At 33.5% G+C, this 17,952-nt stretch overlaps 1 protein-coding gene across 1 annotated transcript; it reads right to left on the bottom strand.

Annotated features, from left to right (window-relative positions):
- Nucleotides 1-9,737: 9,737 nt before the first annotated feature.
- LOC132561166 (transcriptional regulator ERG homolog) lies at nucleotides 9,738-17,212 on the bottom strand. The gene is made up of 4 exons (XM_060225894.1): nucleotides 17,140-17,212; nucleotides 16,216-16,269; nucleotides 12,686-12,763; nucleotides 9,738-10,270 (listed from the first exon to the last, which is right to left on the bottom strand). The coding sequence occupies exons 1-4, from the start codon at nucleotides 17,210-17,212 to the stop codon at nucleotides 9,738-9,740; spliced, it is 738 nt and encodes a 245-aa protein (XP_060081877.1).
- Nucleotides 17,213-17,952: the final 740 nt, after the last annotated feature.

Here is a 17,952-nt window from a genome sequence, read left to right on the forward strand (position 1 = left end):
TGATCGAATTTCCAGGTGAAATTAACATCGGTGTCAGATCTGTTGTTGAAATACACGACTTTAGCATTGCCTATACCGGCATCCTGGAGAGTCGGTAGTCACCTGAACCAGAAGATGGGTAGAGTTTAATACAAAAGCCAGCGGGGACAACACCGCGGCAAACAGCGGACACGCTATAACGAGTTGATCAACAGAGGAAAGAGAATATTTCCTGCGCTTGTTATAACTGGAAGCCGTTTTATCAGGAATTTCCGTCAAAGTTTATGTGATAAAATTTCCGTCAGTTTCCTGTTGTTTATATGATACGGAAGAAACTTTCCGTTCCTAATAATATATAGTTGAAAACATAAACACATACAAATTTGTAACGATTATTGATGTTTACATCGATAACCATTTTCAATCTCTTTTTCCGCAATATGAATTGTCTATTTGAAAGCATACCGTAAAAGTCTAATTTTGAAGTTACCGACGCCAATGAACTTCTCTCAGAAATGCATTTTTTTAAATAGGATAATTATGAGTATTATTATATGTTTTTTGCATGCGATTAAATGTATTTTTCTCAGTTTTATGTACAACACATCAATAAAGAAAAGTAGTTCATATAATGAAGTTCCACATTTGGTGCCGTGAGTGTACATCGGTTGAAATATGCGAAACAGATAAAGCTGCACAACAGCAAAGTACTAATGAAGACAATGAAGGAAAAGATGGTCTGGAAATGTTTATAATCCTTTACTATAGAAATTAAAACTGTAATAATTAATCTCATTGACCAGTTGTTTTACTGAGCTGAGTGTTTCCGGGCAGACAACAGCAGCAATAGCAGCGAATGAGTGGTTTAAAAGAAATTACAAGAACAAAAAAATTTAAAAGTGTTTTGTGACATTGACTTCATCTAAAAAATCTCTTTGACCCTGTTGTTTTGTTCTCAAGTTGTCCTTCTTTTCTTACATGTCTCATTAGTTCTTGCCGATAATCAGCTGCTCAGGGTGATGTATGGCCTTCTTCGATGTTCTGATGTGGACAATATTGTCCGCGTCGGCATTGAACACTCGCCTGTAGGCTAGCGTCATTCAAATAGGGATCCGCGACATAGAAACATCACCCCATAGATTACCAGGAATCAAAGATTGGATCCCTGGGATTCAAATTCAATTTATCCCGTCACAATCCCATCACTACCGACGTTTAACATGGCGTCTATACAATGCCAGTTGGGAACAAAACACATTTTATGAACAAACAGCGTGACGGGGAAAACAATTTGTGGAAGTATTTAACGGGGACGAACGAACCATCCAATCATCCTTTATAAATACCAGTCGATATTCATCACAAAAAAAGATCGCTTGGCATCAAGCGTTGACAGAACCAAGTTATTTCGGATTCAAGAAACGCTTAGAACGATTGCGATGGAGTGAGTGAAAACAATTGCACGGCCTCCCCGACTTTTGCTTTAGTTACCATTAATGTTATAGATGGACCAGATACCATGTAATGCATTGCAATTGAATGCGTTAGGTCTGAGATTGCACTCGAATCAGGCCGATATTTCACCATCACGCCGGGTGAATTATAAGTATTGTTATAACCATAGCGTTCATGTTAAAACTAGCATCCATGGACATGCGTCACAAGAGCCTGGTTAACTTTGAAATATGAAAGTTTATTGTCACAGAATTGCATTTGTTTGATTATTTTACAAAATCTAAAATATCCTCTTAGAAAAAAAGAAAACATGTTTTTTTGTTCATGTAAGCCAAACAGATGCTTAGATACCAATTTTCTTTGAAAAAATAAAACGACAGTAAGCTTCCTATACCCTAAGCAGGACCGCCGTGTAGCCTAATGTCTTTGCATTGTGTGAATTATTCCTGTTCTGGTTGACGCACACCATACTCGTGCACATTGACGTGTGTCCAAATACCGCTTAGTTTTATCGCGATGTCGTTAAATGCTAAAACAATTATGAATCTAATTAACATCGCAAAATCAAAGGAGTCAACGCGAGCAGCGCACGCAAGGACAATCAGGCATTCTCGCGTGATCTGCTGAGTTAATCTCGCGTGATCAGGTACGTTAACATGGAATTTCCGTGAGAGAAAATTGAGATTTCTTCACGACCGATATCATTATATGGAATCACATGAGAACAAAATCTAAAATCATTTTAGTATAATTAAGATTATGGCGCTTTCGTATTTGGAACAATATCTTAAAATAAACTGGAATAATTGATTAATTATTCTTTCAAAGTCTATTTCAACGGAAAAATACCAGTAACATTTGAAACAAAGAAATCCGCAAAGCCTTCTTTACCATGTATTAAACAATATGACGCGGCAGAATATAACAATAACAGTATGCTACATGTTACCGCTACATTTAGTGTTTACCACTTACCATGATATTATTGGTTTAAAGATTAACGTTCACAAAAAGATGGTTGCTAATTTATAGGGAAATTTATACAATCCCATCATGTCCGTACCGGAAACACCACCAGATGACATCATGTCTGATATTCATACTTCCGGTTTCAGATGTTTTCCAATTTCCATAAACATGCATAGTTTTACATGATAAAACTTTCAAAACCTCCTACCATTGTCTCACATTGCGCTAAAATTTACATTTGAATATTTTGTATGAAATTTCTGAACTCTTGAAATGACCGATTTACATAAATTGCGTCTAGACCGTGTTTAATTCAGCACGCTTAATTGAAACTCAATATGTTAACTTTGATCAATTATCATTCAAATTAATTACCGGTGAATGAGTTAGAAATGTGTAGATACATGTGTGTCTATACCGTGGATGTATGGTAATCCTGTAAATTCAGGGTTTGGTACAGCTTTATTTCCATTCGGATTTACGCATTGCCAGGTTATCAAATGTTACATCAAGTATGTGGATGTCAATCTATGTATGTGTAGACTTCAATCATGTCTTTCAGCAAATGTTTCAGTCAAAACACCTTCAAAGTTTTCTTTATCTTAAGCCATTATATATGTTTTGTTACTTTCATGAAAATATGTGATAGTTCTGACTTCCTGTGATACATTCAGGTCTTTCAAATTTAAATTCTACAATTACCTCGCTATTTACTGGTTAAAAGTCTTAATTTAAAGTAGACGTTGTCTAATGGGAAATTACGGATCTTTATGATTCTATTCCATGATGACAATAAAAGCTATCGATATCGAGACGTGAACACCCCACGTGATAACCTTTATCATATCGCGGTAAACTTTACCTTGTAGTTACGCGCGACAATTAGCCGGTTTTGCGTAGTCATGATGTTCTACACTCCGGCAAGTTGTTGTACGGCTGTTATTACAACATCACAAACTTCATTGCGTACAACCCACCCAACAATTACTCAGCTCGTTTCGTATAAAACTCTACTTTGTAATTTCATTCACCTTCCTGTCTTTCCGTTGAAGACCTGTGATAGTGTGTGTTCTCTTTGCCTACTCGACACCGACCTACGGATGCAATCAAACAATCAGCCTGAACACCAAATACTGTTATTTCTGAGGCAAAAATACCATATTACAAGCAATAGGCCCTAGACAAACGATTGATTTTCTCAAGACTGATGTTTAGGTGGTTCCAACTCACTCTCTCAAGCCAATTACCGACGATGTAGTTTTTTCCCTACTCAAGCTTCCACGTCTGATGGTAGAGGCCCCCTGCTTATAAAAAGCCAGATATCTTTGTGTTATTTGAAAATTATTCCCGTCTTCATGACAGGGACCGGAACTACGTCCTGATCACTCCAAAATACCGGAAGTCAAAACAAAGCAGCTACCGAGGGTTGCCTAGTTGACAAAGTACAAGGGAAATGAGGAAAGATGCATTAAGTAAAAGGCTTGATACCGGTTATTAACGTTTTTGTTCCGATTTGGCATCGATTCTTGTAACCATGACAACCGTGCCGTGAGCGGAACAAATTTGGTTTCTGTTCGAACACGCAGCCCTGTGCAAAAGGAAAATCAGTTATTTTTGCAAATAACGGTATCTCTAATCTTTTGTAACAAGAATTGCATTAGTGTAAAATCATGTCAGCCGACTTTCCGTTTCCTTCCCGTGTCTGTTAAGTTATTTTATATAGTTAAATGAATTCGTTACAGTTAGTTAATGACATTTTCCTCTATAAAAGACAAAGAGCCAATAACATTTGCTCTCTATCACAAGGTGAAACACTCTGCTAAAAGAAATATAAAAAACATCGACTTTACAATTTCGTGAGTTGCAGATATATGTTTTGGTTTGTCACATAAAAATGCTATAAAAGGGCAAGACCTTTCTGATGATTGCTGGCAGATTAAAGCTCTTCCTCCGACACCGAAGTCAGCATTGGTGGACGTGACATCAACACTACATCCTGATCAGAAGACACTAGCGATGTGATAATGGCAGTAGTGAGAGCAACACCACTTCGTTTGATGTGCACTGGGATCTAAGAAACAGATTAATTATTACAGAATCGCGTTCGATTATGATCGGATGGTCTGATGGAATCACAAAAAGTGTCTCTATCAGGACATATCATTTATATCAGCTGGGTATGTTAATATCTGATAGGTAATTATCAAATAAAGTAATACTTATTCACTGGTAAAGTCGTTGGATTTAGCTAGATTCTTCATTGGAAACTTAATTTACGTTGATTTACATCATATCAAATTTCGTATGTATACCAGTTTATCATTAATCTTGATTATATTTTTTGGGGTAGAAATGAAAATTGGACAGAGAGCTAAAACTTACGGTAGGACGCGAGGACAAATTTTATGACAACAGTGGACACTTGAAGAGGCAAAAAACCGAAACGCCAATATAACAGCAATAGCTCTTTATTATCATTGTCGCTTTAAGCTTTTTTTAAATTTTTATTGATTTTTTTTTCATCATTATTATCATGATTATTTCTGTCCATCCGGGTTGCTTTGTTTCTGATATTGCATTTATTAATTTCATTAATCAATTGTTATTTCATCACAATTAAATTTACTCTCGAGAAGAAAGAATAATATACAAGAATAGGAAGAAACGGTTACAAATATTGTAATATGTTTTCTTCCAAAGTACGATACGATAGAGTGTGGTAAACAAATGTTTATCACCCTTCAATTTGTTATCTTTTAAATCTGTATTTAATCATATGAATTTTCTTATGCATTCAGTTTACCAATACTGTCTATACATAATAAGTCGAGAAGTACCTTTTGCAAACGTTAATGATTTGTACTAAGTGACAAAAATGATTTAATAGGTACATCTATTTGATCCACAATTAACGGAGTCTGAAATTAATCTATGGATAAAAACAATTCTAGAAAAAACTAGGAAAGTAAAAAGTAACCTTACATTCCTGAACACATTATTGAAATTTAGCTCTGATACAAGATATAGAGGGAATAAATAGTCAGTAATGAAGTGTGAATACATAGAGACGAGTCATGACCTTTGTCTGTGTGTTGCGTGCTATGCCCAAGAATCGTTAGGATTATAACATCATTGGTTTTTCATGTTAAGAGCTGGTACTTCTCATATGGAACGGTTCCAACCTTCAATCTACGACCGGCGTCAGACACTGTGATTATCACTAAATGTTGAGAGGACCTTTGTCCCAAACGTGAACGTTTGGTAGGATTGAACAATTAGAAAAAAAATGTTTTCATGATATCATCGATGTTGAACAAATTATAAATTTCTCGCTGATTTCCCTGATCTGACAGTATAATCAGAGGGAAATGTTTACATTATAGAACCAGTCCTTGCTATGTTACATTAGTCATATACATAGATTATATAAAACTGAACACATTTTTGTCTCTCGTTGTAATGAATGCCTGAAGTAAACAGTACATATTGTTACATAGAACATCATTATATTTGATATGTAATTATAAACCACTGCTGTTTTATTCTCTATTTATAAAAAAAAACTTCAACAAATAATATTTGTTTCGTGACTCATACACGACGCTCCTCAAGGTGAGATATGTAAGTGAAAACAAACATAAACAGAAGTGATCATACATTTAAGAAAATTTTTATTCATTTCAAACATTTTAATGATATAAATATCAAAGGGATGATATATTAAGACTGTAAGCCTTTATAAGTCTTCTCCCATGAGCCTATATTAGTCTTCTGTCAGCGAATAATATTCATAAATTAGAATTTTGAGTTTGTATGAAATATTGACACCTTTTCTGTTCTGAATGCCTGATATCCGTAAACAAATGAACATGTATATATCTAAACATCGACAATGACAAATTATATGGTGTGATCACATGGTTTGTTTGACTAAAGCTTTCTCCCTCACGGAAACATGCACTGTGATAGTAAATACTTCAGGTATAATAGACAGTGTCGTAGAATGAGTGTCAGTAATCTGTTATACACGATATGGAAACATAAGCAAAGTAAGCATGTAGATTATGGAGTTGACGTTCGAAGATTTTTGTAATATATAGCAAGCTGTTGGTCGCCAAATGTGTAAACCTCGATATCAAACATTAGTTAGTAATATGCTCACTTCTATGTAACGATTTATCACGTATCACAGAAATAAAAAACGGCATCAGAATACTGACCTCCGGACTAGGATGATAAAAGCAAGTGGAAAATATACCTGGAATATTAACATATTGCGCTCATGTTTAAAGAAAAAAGGATTTGTTTATATTTTACATAAGAACAAATAAACAAGAATGAAAAACAAAACTTCAATTCAGGATTTAAAATAAAAACTCAGTCAAATGCATAATGAAAAAACTCCATGCCAATACCATGACAACATAAATAACTAAACAAAAAGCGTTCGATTTTATCATATCAATTAATAAACAGATTGGAAATCGAATCGACTCAGAAAAGTCGAGGCATCCTATAATTTTGTACTTCTAATGAGATTTTACTTCTAAATTATATCTCTGAAAAAGTCGGCGAAATTCTATGTTACATTTATATCACAAACGTTATGGTATTCAATAAGCTGCCTCTTGTATTCTGTGGAGAGTTTAATACTTGAAAATCAATATCGAGTAAATCCTATATGTTACTTTTACGGTTATGCCTTCAACATATTTTTTCGTTTTTTTTTTTTTGTGGGAGGGGGGTTGAAAAAAGATACCAAATATTTCAAGTCATTAGCAGAAATGAATTTCATTCCCGATTAATATTTTTCAGTGGGCTGACTGTAATTTCCTGTTCCGTTACATGTTAAGAATATGTTGTCGATTACAACAGAATACATAGCATATTTCAATGAATATTTATCGAAGACAGTTTCGTAGTTTTACTATGACACAATGAAATCAATAACATTCTTTGTTCTCTGTAATTTAATATTAATGACTGAAGGAAGAGTTTTATATCACGTTTAATAATTCATTTTCTCCTTTTTTTTTCTTTTATTTTTCCCTTTTAAAAGTTATTGAAATTATTAAATTGTTTTGATTAGTAAAATTATCGATGTATCTTATAAATGTTGTTAAACACTTACAATTCATATTTTGTTATGTTACTATATATAAATCTTATTTCTAGGAGATATGTGTATATACTATGGCTATTCGTAAACATCATAACTGTCTTTTGTCTGAAATGTCACTTCATTGTTAGGCGAACATGGCATAAATGTTTGATGAATGTATAGAGGTTAAGTGTATGGATATTAGTGCCTTTGATTGGTCACGTGTTAAAGTCAGTGATCAAGGTATCATTACTAATTTATAAAATCTTTTCAGGAATTGCCATGACTTTCTTCTAAACCAAGATTTTAAAATCTTAAATTACTTGGCGTACTTTCATTTAACTTGATTACCAAATAGTTGGACATTTGGTAGTCAAGTAAACTGGTTTGCATTTCTCTTAAACAAAAACAACTGATTTATATTCAATTTTTTCAATCGAATTCCTTTTTCATTTGCACTTTTGAAATATAAAGACTTTTACAATTATAAAAAATGAAAACAAGAAAGATCGACCTACATTTGTATATTTTATTGTTTTATCACATTTTATTACATTCATCATCATTAGTATCAATATATTCAATAAACAAACCTCTCGAGCAATATTTCATTTGAATACAATACGTTCACCATGATCTCGTTTTCATTGTGTGAACTTCATTGTATCACTTTCGTTTCTATAACATCACGCGCTCATCCTGACCGTTCAGAAATTGATAATAGCTCGTCCTTCTCAAAGACAGGCTCGCCAGAATAAAAGACCAGAATATTACTGATGACTAGTCCCACTACGGTCTGTAATTCAACGGTTACATACAGACCACTGTTATTCCGGTGAGCACGAACCGTCATAGAAACGACCGTGCATAGGCACGTGTCCTGAAGATCACACGAGAAAGAACGTCATTTATTGCACAGACAGCCATTCGTGGCTATTTATTCAACATCATTATTCGCGTCTCAACCAACATTTAGCAATTATTAGCTATAAGGGAACGTGGGGCTATTGAAAGGCGTCTGTATTCATGGGTCTATATGAATTCTCGCAGGTGACAGCGGACATTGAAAGAAGATGAGACCTCTCATGGTTTAGAAGACATTATCTCTGTGTTAATGTTTGCTTCATCATTTAATTAGGATAACATTTAAATATTCTACTAGCACCGTAGTGGTAGTGGTAAATAACGCTAACAAGATAATACGGCATCACAGTGCGCACCCTTGGGAACACTTACGGCTGTGCTACCACGTCAGGTCAGGAAATGAATCTGATTTGCTATATCGATAAGAACGAAAATCAGAGATAATCCTAAATATCCATCCGAAATGTTCATCCGAAACACAGTAAGACTGCCTGAATGGACATTACACACACAAGGCACGTTGTTATATAAAAGCGGATACGATCTCTGTAATCGGAAGAAGTCTAAACTCGACTTTTTATTCTTTCCAGTTGAGAAATCCAATTTTCTATCTGTCAGAGTCAACGATACTAAATGAACTCACTCAAGAAGGAAGAAATTACAAGCGGAATAGCGTCTCCGGACCGACTTCCTTCCGTCGTCGATTCTAGCAACTGTTGTGAAAATGGAATTGATCGCGCACATCTCATAGATCATTCGTTCATACTCTATATTTCATCTGTACATTAGAAAAAGACATTTCCTTCGATTAATTTATTACGTCTCTAGATTTATCAAAGTAAAAATAATCAATAGCTTACTAGACTGATCTTAACCCGTTAGAGTTCTTGACGTATCACTTAATTATAGCTCACATCTTGCCCCTACCACTGCTGGGGTGAAGAGTGCCGACAAAAGCTCCTTATAGACGTTGGCAACGGACAGCGACAACCAAATTCATCAATAACGTTTTGAAGGGAGACGAAAATCATTGCCCATCACAACAGGGAACATTGGTCTGGTCTTTTGCCATCAACTTAACAAACGGCACAACTCACAAATACACATGCTTTTTTTGTATGGGCATGATTTAAACAGGCCTGTCCAAGCACACACTATATTCATGCAATATATCAATATTGCATCTAACCTGTCCTCTTCGTTCAGTCTGTAAAAACAAACGGACATCACAGCCATGGAATACCATCGGAGAAAAATTCCTGTTCTCTCCTTAAAACGTAGAAAGCATCTTCTGTCAAGGAGATGAGCTTTCATTAAGAGCATTTTTTCATGAAAATGGAATGCCTTCAAAAATTAATGCACGTGTTTTTCATGAGTAATATGAACCGAGATGTGGTGTCATGTGTGATGTGTGGTGTGCCATATGGTGGTTGGGGATATTAGGGTAGAGGTTTGGACTGGGCGCTGACCAGTATCCTGAAGGCGGACCGAATAAACTGTGAGCACTTGAGGTAGGCATAGGTGGGTGAGCATTCATGAAGTTGAGCTTTGTGTTATGGTGATAACTTGACATGAAGAAGTCCTGTTGGTACTTATAAGACGTTGGGTCGGTGGTGGCGGGTTGCATCGCCTGTGCTAAACCAGCAAAGTCAAATTTGTATGCATACCTTTTACCGTGAACTTTTGTCATAATGTTTTTGTCATAGTAGTATCTGAGTGCGCGACTAAGTTTGTCGTAGTTCATGTTAGGTTTGCTTTTTCTCTCACCCCAGCGTCTGGCCACTTCGTCTGGGTCGACCAGCTTGAACTCCCCGTTGGTACCTTCCCATGTGATGCAATTTGACAGACTGCTATCAGAGAGCAACTCTAGAAGAAATTGCCACAGCTGAATTTGTCCACTCCCTGAAATACGATATCAAAAACATAAAGAATAGATTCATTTGAACACAATAAAACGTGCAATGGTATCAGTGCTGAAAATATTATTTTGTTATCAAGTTAAACTGATCCCTAATTATCTTCGTCATCTTGATAACTATTTCTCTCTATTATATGTCCCCTCTGTAAATACTAAAAATATGATTGTAGTAGTATAATCTGGTGCACATAAGTATTTTACTCTAGGTTAATTGCTATACAAGGTAGGCACAGTAGTTTACTCTACAACCAAATTAAACTTCATTTCTCTTTTTAATTCAGCATCGACAAGCTGTTAAAAGCAACCGATGCAGAAACATTTAAAAAATAAATTGAAAGCAGTTTGGGTTACATCCAATGTTTCAGACGTACGTACAAGCTATAAACAGATACATTTAAAGTAAATTTAAATTGCTTTTCTGTCGGGTCTCACTACTTCGAGAAAGTATTAAAGGGCCGGGTCACAGTGTGCACGACACTCCAGAACAGTAAACGGAAAACGAAAATAATACCTTTAACTAGAACAAATATTTTTTCAGACGAATAAATTTTAACCAAGAAGAGGATGTATTTGTTGCAGATAGTATTACGTCTCTTTAATGGTTTTACAAAGAGGGATTGATTGTCCATATGGCTATGTATTGATTGGAGGTTGAACTCGACGTCTACCCTTGGGGAGCGAATGGATGGCCATGCTGGTGTTATCGCTGCGTTTCAAGTGTCTAACGGTGTCTACACCTGTAAATACCACAATCAACCGATACACCCCAGCTCGGGTGGAATTTTGACGCGTAGGAAACAGATGTTTGCTTTAAATCTTTCATTATGGATGAAATCTTGTACAAATCTCGGATATTCCTAAACTGGAAACGTTATAAGGTATCCGGAATCCGGTCGGTAAATTCGATAACTTCTACTGTAATTAACGTGGTAATTTAGGAATAATTTTCTCATTGCCAAGAGGGAAAATGTTGAAAATGAAATTCGGAAATTATTTACCGATAATGAAATGAGAATTAGGAAACCTTTAGGCGTATTCATGACTTATTGCTGTGGTGTTCTGATTTCGTTGCTAGGTCTTTCCGGAAATTTACCAAATTATCCCCGTCGCCCGGTTTGTGCATTAAAATGCTCAATTACATCTGTGAGATATTGACAAAAAGATCAGATACCTATGTAGACAGATTGTGAAATTGGAAAATATGTTTTCGGGGCCGACAAACCATATGGTAGCATTAAACCTAGGAGTAAATATATTCTAATTGATAATAAATATTAAAACGTAATTGTGTGTAAAAAAGGACATTAAATGGCTTTTAATTTTGAAAAACTAAGCCAACAGAATTTTAACATTAAACCCTTCTAGGCCTAAATGAAAACGTAGATATTAGTGATAGAATAGTAAATATTGTTACATTGCTATTTTCCAAACAAACTGTGAATAGAATTGTTATGAAATTCATGATTATTCTTTTCTTCACTTATGGTTATTAATTATCACTTTAATTATCTTGGTTTTGGTTGCGTCAACTGTATTACCTTCTGTCTTAATTAACCTTTACTATTACTTTTGTGTTAGGACACATTCATATATGTTAACTTACAACTCTATATGGTATAGATTATATTGTTAACCATGATTAAATTATCCTATTTTAAATATAATACTAGAACGCCTATTGTTTATTAATAGTTAATTATGATACCAGAAAGACATCATCAACGAAATCTTATTTGACTTTGTATATGACGTATCTTTGTAAATTGCTATAGTTTGTTATAATGTATATGGGTTATTTTTTGCTATATGTGTGTTGAACACCTTTCTTGTGTATCATATCGATAATTATAAATCATTCATAAAATTTTACTCAGAAATATAAGGTTTATTCTATCTCAATATCATGAAATAAATTAATAATTGATAGAATGTCCTGTTAATATTTTTCCGAAATCACATAATTATCATATTGTGTTTTTGATGAACTCAAAATTCCCTTTAAATCATAATTCATTATCATACCAAATGACAAAACCAGTGAAATTAAGCTTTTATTACCAGAACTGATTTGTAAAGTATTATTTTTCGAGTTGTTCTATTCGTATGTTTATAGGACATACCCCTTGTATATAATTCAATACTACCTTCATACAATTGTTTCTTAATTGGCATATTAAATACCGATTCCATATGATAATACAATAATTTAGAGAACATTATAAAAAAAAAATTTTTTTAAATAATATTGTTTGTTTGTACCTAGATGAACATATGTAATTATGTATAGAACACCTTGGGTATGTGTTTGTTTCACTTTATTTATATAACAGTGTGATGCTGTTGTGGATCATTAATTAGAATTAATTAATTAATTACATGAATTCTAACACTGTATATACCTTGTGGACGCCAGGAAGCGTAGGGAACTTCAAATCCCGGCTTACTTATAGTTGTTATAGAATTGTGATGAGGATAGCCTACAAAACAAAATACACGTTGTGGTAATTTGGATATCAACCGTTCGCCACATAATACTGTGATGTACTGACTATCAGCATTAAAAGTATGTAACATCTACAATAGTTATGCTGTATAGTGATACATAACCTGAGGTAAACAAGATATCGTTATTTTGAAAATTATTGGGAAAACAGGTATGGAATCGTTAACCAACAATAGGAATTATTTCATACGCAAATATTAAGTTTAAACTGTACGTGAAATGGCCTGTTCCGGTCCTGATACATTCCGAAATCTTTACAAAATAGCTCATCATATTTTATATCAAAGTAACACATAAAGAACTTTAACAAACCGATATGGCATGCTTTATTTTTAACATTTATTGATCTATTGGGATTATTTACAGAACTGATTGATATAAATTTCACTATTATTGGCATCAAAATGAAATGGGAAAAACATCGTATTACACAAAACTGATTTCTTATGCAACTTATGGATTGATAAAAAGGTTTTGTTAATAGGTTAGAATAAAAATATTGGCGTTTATAGTATGATAATCTTTACAGTTGGTTAATTCGTATTTTGAATCTATACATGCTAATGATATGAAGGCCAATAACTATTGTCCTATTTGGTTGCGCTATTATTTAAAAACGTTTTCCTGTAGTAGAGATAAACCACAAACTTTTGTTCAGAAAACTGATAAATCGTTCCCTGATTAATCTCGTTTTATATTCATACCGCTAACAGCTTTTATACTTTTATATTTGTCTTTGAAAAGTAATTATAATTAAAAAGTAGAGCAGACGGCAATTATTACATTTTTATAACCGTATTCAGAAAAACGTTCTAATTAAATATGATAATTTAATAATTAATACATAAATAGAAGTAATCTGGACGTTGATATTCCAGAAAACCTGAAATTCGGACTGATTTATAGAATGAGGTTTTACAATGTTATTTATTCTGACCAGTCCTAATAGTTCAATGATACTGATAACTTACAATTTCGTAAATTTAGAAAATTAATGAAAACGATGTCTGTTTTCTACAGATTTTTAGCTTTACATGAGGACATTGATAAAAATTCATATATCTTATATAGAGTGAGACGAATTGAAGCCTGATCAAAATTAATATAATATTGTACATTAATGATAGAGTATTATGAGAGCTGTATTGTAATGTACATTAATTACGCCATAAAGAGTTTATGATAAGCATATCCTGTTGGCATATAACATGAACAGTTTTATCAAACGGAGTTCGATGAAATTTACAATATAACAGTAATTCTTATATGTGAAAATAACACACGAATAAAGATTACGTGATTCCTTATATATAACATTATGATAAGTTACATATTTTTATGGTAAGTTAAATATTATAATACTTACATATTATATTATGGTTAGTTACATATTATATTATGGTTAGTTACATATTATATTATGGTTACTTACATATTATATTATGGTTACTTACATATTATATTATGGTTAGTTACATATTATATTATGGTTAGTTACATATTATATTATGGTTACTTACATATTATATTATGGTTACTTACATATTATATTATGGTTACTTACATATTATATTATGGTTAGTTACATATTATATTATGGTTACTTACATATTATATTATGGTTACTTACATATTATATTATGGTTAGTTACATATTATATTATGGTTACTAACATATTACAATAACAATTAGGTCAATTATATTTCACATTTTGATGTCATTTTTATAATCATAGAGTAAAAATAGAAACATCACCCGCTACAAAGTAAAGAAAAAAAGGAAACTTTGTTTTAAATTTAAGAAAACGCGGATTTGCAATAAATAATAAATAATGAACGGTATTTATGCTCGCATTACATTTGTATCTACTCACTTAAATATAAAGCATTCGGTTTTACGAAGTTGAAACGCGTCTTGTTAAATATCTACTGGACGGCCCACCAGGTCGGTAGAAGTCTTCGTGTCAGTAGTTAATTACATGCATGAGTGAGGAAGAGAGTGTACACAAAAGTTACGTAAAACTCTGGCTAGTTAAATATAACGTTTTTACTGAACTTTGTTAATATGATAGATTTTGTGACACCTTTACACTAGTTAAACAATATCCGATTTATCACCCACAGTCTGAATCATAGTAGCTGTTTCAAATCAATACACTCGGTCAGTCAGTTGTAAGAATATCAGGTGACATTGAATATATCAATAACACCCAATAAAATATTGTTACTCGACTATGGTACCGCTTACCTTTTCCTTGTAATTTATAAAATATTGTTACTCGACTATGGTACCGCTTACCTTTTCCTTGTAATTTATAAAATATTGTTATTGGACAAGGATACCGCATACTTTTCCTTTGTAATTTATAAAATATCGACAAGGATACCGCATATCTTTCCCTTATAATTTATTAAATATCATTTACAAATAAATCAAGACTAAAAAAGTCTTGATTTAAAGTTTAAGTTACAGCTGTATTAAACAACGTGCCAATAGAAATTCTCCTTCAAAGATGTCTCCATCAACATATTTTTACATCTAATATCATAGGGTAATGTTTAGATACCACATTTTATCAACGATAGTATAACTATTCCCACAAAAGTCAATTCTATCACTGATCCACAGGAACAATTGTCACAACTATGACTAGTAACTGGGTATTTAATGTCATTAAATTGACATCTGTATAAGAAACTGTCAATAAAATTGATTAAATGTCAACCGAAATGATGCACTACTCTGTTAACCTTTTCTTAAATGTTAAGATTGATATGGATATAACAAATTGTTGAATAAAAAATACAGATACTTCTTTAACACGTTATATGTCAAACATTAAGTGTAAAAATGAAAATCCCCTATACGGCGTAATATTACTTTATTCAAGTGTAATGCACTGTTTTGAATATAATATTCACCGTGTTAGAGAAATCAGATAATGCTGATAACACCGCATTTGTGATAATTACTAAAAAATGAAATCGAATTTGGTCAAATTTCCTATTTGATATATCGTGTATATATGTAATCTATATAAATACAGACAACAAAGATTTGGGATTTATAATAATGATAAATGACATAACAGACCAATGATAACAGAAACATAGACTAAGAACATGTGCCGTTAACAGGCAGATGTGTACGAAATATTTGTAATTCAATTTGTTTTCGCAGTAATTTGACGTTAAATATTTTTCTATAGCTAAGAAGTACGTAAAGGGACATGAAATAGAAAGATTACATGTTATACGTAATGTTTCAATATAGAGACGTATCAAAACACTCTCTTTAAATGGCAGTAAACATTTTTATGTGTAATTAGTGAAATGTTTTTGGTAACATCTTTCTCAGTTCATGATTTTATATTAAATCAGATACACACGGCACACCGGTAATGATAAAGATGTTAAATAACCTACCTGGACTTTGCGGGCTGGATTGAGGGGACCATGCAGTTTTCCCATAGGACGGATCTGAAATGGAACGAAAACATATGTTAACATTTGTAGTCATATATTAAATATATATAAATGAATATATATGAAATTATTATTACACTGTAGATGGAAAACATTTAACTTTGTATATGTATATGACAGATGAGAATATATAACAGAATAATCGGTACTTCTATACATTTCACTTAAAATAACAACTTAGCAAATCTAAAGTACACGCAATATTTTCCGTCATATTACAAGAATTATTCATCATTACAGTAGAACTATATCGAACGCAGTAATCTGTCTCTTTAAAACATGTTTTTACTTTTCACGAACCATATAAGATTGAAGAATGCTCAACATTTTAAAACCGGATTTGTCTAATCACTTGCAATGAAAAAGAACAAGCAGAAATTTTGAATGATGGCTTCAGTTGAGGCAATATATCCAGTCCTCACGCACAACGCAGTTCTATAGTTACAGTTACTCTTCTATCAGTACACGATCATGGCGTAAGTAATCGTAATATTTTTTGAAATCATAAGTTTTTCATGTTGACAAAATGTGATATACCCATTTAGGTGCCTAGACATTAGCAAATAAAAAAAGAGGCTGATAGTTGGAAAAAAATGTAGTCGTTGTATTCTTTTTATAAGTTTTTGTTTCTAGAAACAATTACTTTTTGCTGTCAAATAGCAGTGTTCCCACAGAATTATTCAATCATTCAATGATGTATGTCCATCACAATGTATACAATTCAACGATTCAGTGATATATTTACAAGCGCCATCCGGTACGGGATGTTAAGAGGAAGGAACCGAGCCTCACGCTTCCCTTAACATCCCACTACCTCATTACACAGTAAACCGGGACAAGTCCCGGATATCCCTTGCTACCTACCCGGGAACACCATTCCCGGAAGTGCTGGGAAGCTACACGTTCGGTAATAATCTTGCTGTTTTAAGCTCTGCATTTGTTAAGCTTCTTAAACACAGATTTCAATTCCAGCGTCAGGATATGGTTGTGATGTTTCTTTTGGCACCGGTGGTTCTACAGCTATCCAATTATCGTTTTCCTCAATCGCGTTTCCGAAATGCGTTGCTGACAATTTCCCTAAGCGGAACTTTCCCCACTATCAGTACAGTGCCGAAGAGCCGTTCTGTAACTTTGGGGAAGGAAGCTTTCATATGTGGATTTTAAATAAGTTCCGAAAGGATGGCGAATAATGTGTACAAACTCGCATTGATTTATTGTAGTCGATATTTATACAAAAGTCGTCTTTAATAGCGCAGCAATCACGTCGCCCAATCAGGAATTCATTAAGAAGGCGGAGCTTAGTTGAGGGGCGGGCGTCACTTGTCGTGTTATTCTTGTTCGACCTGTCAATAACTCTTCGGGAGAAATTGATCACGCCATGACACGCCAACACGTGCGCGCGTGTTTACATTTTTGTTGGCATTTACAGAGTGACATGGAATCGCGCCGTATTCACATCTCGAGTACTACTACGCGCAGTTTATTTGCATGGAAATTCCGGAGATAATTTTAGGGTGCATTTCGTTTGGTTTATTCTTACAAGCACTTTAGCGTGCGAGGAGACAGTGTTAAGGCAACAGTATACAGCAACAATCATTTTCCCCATCTATGTTAGTGTGTTTCTCACGACAATCTATTTCCTCTTGTTTAAAGAAAAAAAAAGCAATCGAATTTTGT

This window comes from Ylistrum balloti, unplaced genomic scaffold, assembly GCF_031769215.1.
Source record: "Ylistrum balloti isolate Yb309-2 unplaced genomic scaffold, AGI_CSIRO_Ybal_v1 Utg371158, whole genome shotgun sequence".
In the NCBI taxonomy this organism is placed as follows: Eukaryota; Metazoa; Mollusca; class Bivalvia; order Pectinida; family Pectinidae; genus Ylistrum; species Ylistrum balloti.